Source organism: Paramacrobiotus metropolitanus, unplaced genomic scaffold (assembly GCF_019649055.1).
Source record: "Paramacrobiotus metropolitanus isolate TYO unplaced genomic scaffold, Prichtersi_v1.0 Parri_scaffold0000081, whole genome shotgun sequence".
NCBI lineage: Eukaryota > Metazoa > Tardigrada > Eutardigrada > Parachela > Macrobiotidae > Paramacrobiotus > Paramacrobiotus metropolitanus.
Window position 1 is genome coordinate 511769 of NW_026570301.1, and position 4948 is coordinate 516716.

At 44.4% G+C, this 4948-nt stretch overlaps 1 protein-coding gene across 1 annotated transcript; it reads left to right on the plus strand.

Annotated features, from left to right (window-relative positions):
* The first annotated feature begins 453 nt into the window (after positions 1 to 453).
* Positions 454 to 3585, plus strand: LOC129595706 (uncharacterized). Its single transcript, XM_055492787.1, has 4 exons — positions 454 to 1453; positions 1702 to 1795; positions 1986 to 2768; positions 3310 to 3585. Exons 1-4 carry the CDS (start codon positions 577 to 579, stop codon positions 3431 to 3433), a joined length of 1878 nt encoding a protein of 625 aa, XP_055348762.1. The 5' UTR covers positions 454 to 576; the 3' UTR covers positions 3434 to 3585.
* The last annotated feature ends 1363 nt before the right edge of the window (positions 3586 to 4948 follow it).

Genomic DNA, 4948 nt, shown 5'->3' on the forward strand with positions numbered 1-4948 from the left:
TTGAGTAAATATCTATACTTGTTTGTACGCCGCTGCATTAACAATATTTCTCAAATATTAGGTAATCCCCTCAAAACTAATTAATTCCAATAAAGCAGCAAAAATTGGAAGCTGTTCCCTGAGCTGTATCTGCTTCGCATTACCCCAGACTTCGAAGAAAAAATTTCGGCGTATGGCTTTTTGGCTCATTTCGGGCTTTCATGTGCACTGTGCAGAGTGTGCAGGCGTGACTGCCGCCTGCAGAAGATCGCAATGTGTGCGTGTCGCGTGGATTAGTTTATGGTAAGCTGTGTTCGACATGGATGTTTTTCGATCTTGTGTGGTTTACCGAAGGCTACCGACACTGATTCAGTTGTTCTGCACAGCTCGCCACACGGCACGCGGCCAACGCCAATGCTGAAAGGGCCTTGCTAAACAAATGTCAGAAATGCGTTACAGCGTTACCATCTGAATTCTAAAATCTTGCCGTACTCCGAGACTATTTGTGAGCCTTTTTTTGCTGCATATCCAAGTGGCAATCTTTTCGTATCCTCTCAGTACTGTCCTGTGCACTGAAAGGTTCGACAGTTCTACGCCATGAACGCAACAACACTGTATTTTCGAAAGCTGTTCTCGGGTTCGCGTGAGTTGAACTATGGGAACACGGTACTGGTGCAGCGGGATAACGGGCAGTGGTGGCTAGGATACGTTCAGGACATCGATGGTCCTAACTTCTTCGTGGACTTTGATGCCAGCAGCATCAATGCCCAATGGATTCATTCCAGACATCTCTGGCCGCACCGTTTCCTGATGCATGAGCCATTGCCTGAGGGGTCGTCAGTGCAGGTAGCGCTGCGGCGGACCTATGTGGATCCGATGGTTTTCTGGTCTGGTGCCATCGTAGACGATGAGAAAACCGATCCGTATGTACTTGTCCGTGTAGACGCTGACAAATCTGACGGAATAGAACGACAGCATATCCTTCATCGGAATTACTGCACCGAGAAGCTGCCAGCACCGGAGGAGGGGGGAAGTTTCTTCGAAACCACTACAGGGTTTCTGTACAGGAAACACAGCATTAGCTTTTCCAGTTCCCAAATGCTGCCAGACGTGGACTTCATCCCGACGTTCTTGGTCCGCACCTGTCGATTGGTGTTGGGCAAAGACGATAACGTATGCGATGCGAACTGTCGCTTTCATCGATTCGTAAGAGTGGACGAGGTTCATTTCGTGTGCAGTGCACACGAGGAGTCGGGTGGATCGTATCCGCTTCACGTCGGTTGTCGAATGTGCGTGCGAGCGGGAGTGGATACGATCACTTTTATCTGTGCCGAAATGCATGGTGACAATGACGGCTACAGCATGCTGTGGGATGAAAGTTCCCTGAGAAATGCTTGTGAAGATTATTTGAAGGAGAATCTGACAGTGGACCTAAGGGATATGGAGGCCATTCCATGGGGCGCGTTGCAGCGAGGTTAGTTTGACAGTGCATTTGCTTTAACTTTTAAAGTACTTCAGGGTTTTATATCATTATCAGCCGTCAAAAAAGAGGATGTATAAATATAAACTTGTGTAAACCATCCGCAAAAACACCTATGTAAGATACGGGCGGTTTTTTCCACAGTAGTGGCTGTGGCTCTAAGCCTCTAACTGCAGTATTTACTAAGAGAATTTAAACGAATTGTTTGCGTTATTAGCTGTGCATATTCGTATGTTTTGCAGACACAACGGAAATGTCCATAAGTGAACTTGTGCATCCCATCGTGGCATTGATAATGTGCTACCTGGATGTGGATTCCCAATTGCGGACCAGCAGGCAAGTTATTGCGGTTATCGCCAAATCAAGACATTTTAATAGCGTTTTCGCTTCTGGTTAATTAAGTACTGTATATGTATAAAACATTTGCGGCAGTAGTTGATACAAACATATCATCCGAAGTTGGTCGCAACTCGCATGGGATCCCTGTGGGGCTCTGCTCTGTAACGCTTTTACTGATATTTACCAGGGTTTGTGCGCTGTGGATGTCAGTTTTCCGTCTGCACGTGAAGGATCGACACATCCAGTTTGATCTCTGCACAATGTGCAAAAGAACGCCTCACGAGTTGTCCGGACAGTACGCGGATTTCGTCGATCTCGATCCCAGAGAAGAGTACTCCAGCTACCTGAAGTACAAACTGGTAACCACACTGCACCGCGTAGTTCCTACGCGTACGCATGTGTTGGCGCTGACGGAGGACGGGAATCATGCTCATGCTGGACTGGGACTCACCACCCGCCTGACATTGACCGGCAACGTTTTAGCCGCCCGAGGCGTCCGTCTGCCACTGATTATGGTAAAGAACGGGCGTGACGCCGCTTTCGGGGCATCGTGTTTCCTGGGTATTGACCGTAATCCTCGCAGTGGAGCATGGGAATGTAGCGGATTGGCGAAGCTGACGATGGTATGCGAGCAGCTGGTGCTGGTCAACATGGCTACGGAGACACTAATCACCGGTGCAGCATACAAGATCTTGGCATTATCGGATCTGCCGGATCAAGAGAGAGCGTTGATGCGCAAATACGGTTCGGTCGATGATAATATCCGATATCCGGTAACCATTCCCCGTCTACATTTTCGCTCGGAGGACACATCCGCTGAACGGATCCGCATTCTTCTGGCCGCGGCCAACGACCAGTTTCCGGCCGTCAGTCAGCGGGTGTACGACAAGGTCTCAGCCTTGCATGGGCGCTGGGTGCGAACGTTGGCTTATCCGGATCAGTGGAATGGTATTCGCGTTTTTCTCCAACTGTAAGTCTTTATGTAGAAGTTTCATATATTGTAAGCCCTGTAAATCATACGTTGATGATTTGATCAATTGAACGCATGATATTGTTTGTTATTTTATATTGGTACCCTTAGCTCTTTACGATTTCATTGTTTCTGATATAAGCCCATCTTGAATGCCAGTGAACACATGAGCAAGAAGAAGAAAGTCTCGTATACAGGAACATCCAGTATCCAGTTGATTATAGTGCCCTGACGACAGAGTACTGCACTACAGTGAGAAATTACGCCTTGCCACAGGAAACTGATGTGCTCCCCTCGTATTAAATTTATTTTATCATAGTTTTTTTCGCCGTCGTACTATCATAATATGTGACTCGAGTCACATTTTTCTTTAATTCGCTGCTGCAGGGTTGACCGATTGTTTGAGATGGCTTGTATTTCCGGTCCAAGTTTGTCTGGTTTAGCTTTTGCTGGCAAAGTGGATTCATGTTTTTGAGGAGAATAGTTTTCCGTGAGGAAGAATACCAGTCGTAGACAAATGCGATAAACCTCCTTTTATTAGGTTTAATTCTCTGCGCCCTGATGACACTCCACAGCGATGGGATACGATGGATCTTCGCCAAGTCGATGTTGCTGCTCTGACCCCTGTCACTTTCGCGGCACTGAATGGATTGTATAGAGACTGAAATAGTGGACTGGAAGTACGGTTTCCGGATTGCTTACATTCATTATTTTGCTTCCTCAGTTTCTAGTTTTTTCGGTTGCTCACCTTGGGCTTGCGCCGCGGCGAGCTCGATTGGCAAACACTAGTACGGCAATCGTGTGATACTGTCTGCGGTTTTTCGGGTTTTTTGGAATGATATTTCAGAATAGCTTGTCTTATGTTTTTATTGGAAGGAGATCAGGAAAAACAGCATAGTACATAATACGTATCCATAATATATGGCCATATTCTCTGTTTTCTGATGTCGCTTTACATTCTGGGTAAATCTGCAGGGTCCTATTAGTAAAATCACTGAAATGGTACTTCGATTTTACTCGCGTTCCGACCGCTTACAGATTACACTTTAACGTTACGTCCACCCGATTGCATTCGTGGCCCCTGCAGTGCGCGGCTACGTGGTTATTAACAGCTGACTGCACAGTGCAGTTTGTTTTTTTGTTTGAATATCCAGTCTTATTATGATGGGAATGATCGCGAACTTATTACATTGATTAATTTACGGTGATTAATTCTAGTAAATTGAAACCAAGTAAGAAATCGGTTATTATTAACTAAATTGGTGATTTTAATTGGTGATAATTCCTCGTTTTTATTAAGCAATTTTGATGGATTCGTTGATCTCTAGATTTTTGTAACTTTGTTTTCTGTTAAATTTATTTGTTGTTCCTTGTTGCATTCGGTTCGGAAATAAACGTTTTTACTGGTTAAAAATTACCTGTATAATGTTATAAACTAATTTTTATATGGCCCCATGCGGGCAAACTGAAATCATGGGTGGTCGGAACGTGAAGGTGTAATCTATAAGCGGTCGGAACGCGAGTAAAGTCGAAGTATAGATGTTGTTATTTTTATAACAGAATACTGGTATGCGTTTCATGGTAGTACAGCTGTAGTCATTTCGTTTCAAGTAATACTAAATTCGAATTAGACATTCACCTACGTTCGATTCTGTACTTAATTTATGTGGCGACTAAACCTGCGCAAAGAATATTTACTGTCGTAAGCAGCAGTAGCATGATTCACCGGATTCCAGTTAATTTTGATTTGTTCGCAATAACACAACACTTGTAGGCCTAGCGAAAGCAAGACTCCATTTTGGTTGTTCAATCAAAAGGAATGTCTTTGATATTGCTGATTTGCGGACCATAATGTACATAATTTGTGCCGATGCAGATGAATGATTTTACAGTGGACTGCGAAAAGGTGTTACAACGAGCGCAACCAGGCACTTTTCTGTACTCAAAGGGCCATATTCGTGATTGGCCATCGGCCTGCTGGTATTAACACTTGCACCTTCCAACAAAAACAATCAACCGATATCTTAAACGAAAGAGGAAAAATTTCAAGAATTTTGATACCAAACAAGTTGTTCTTTATGGGATTTAAGAGAAAATCGACGCACATAAAGTTTCTCGTAGACATAGCATAGGATTTAAATCCACGGTTTGGATTCAGTTTTCACACAGAAATTGTATGC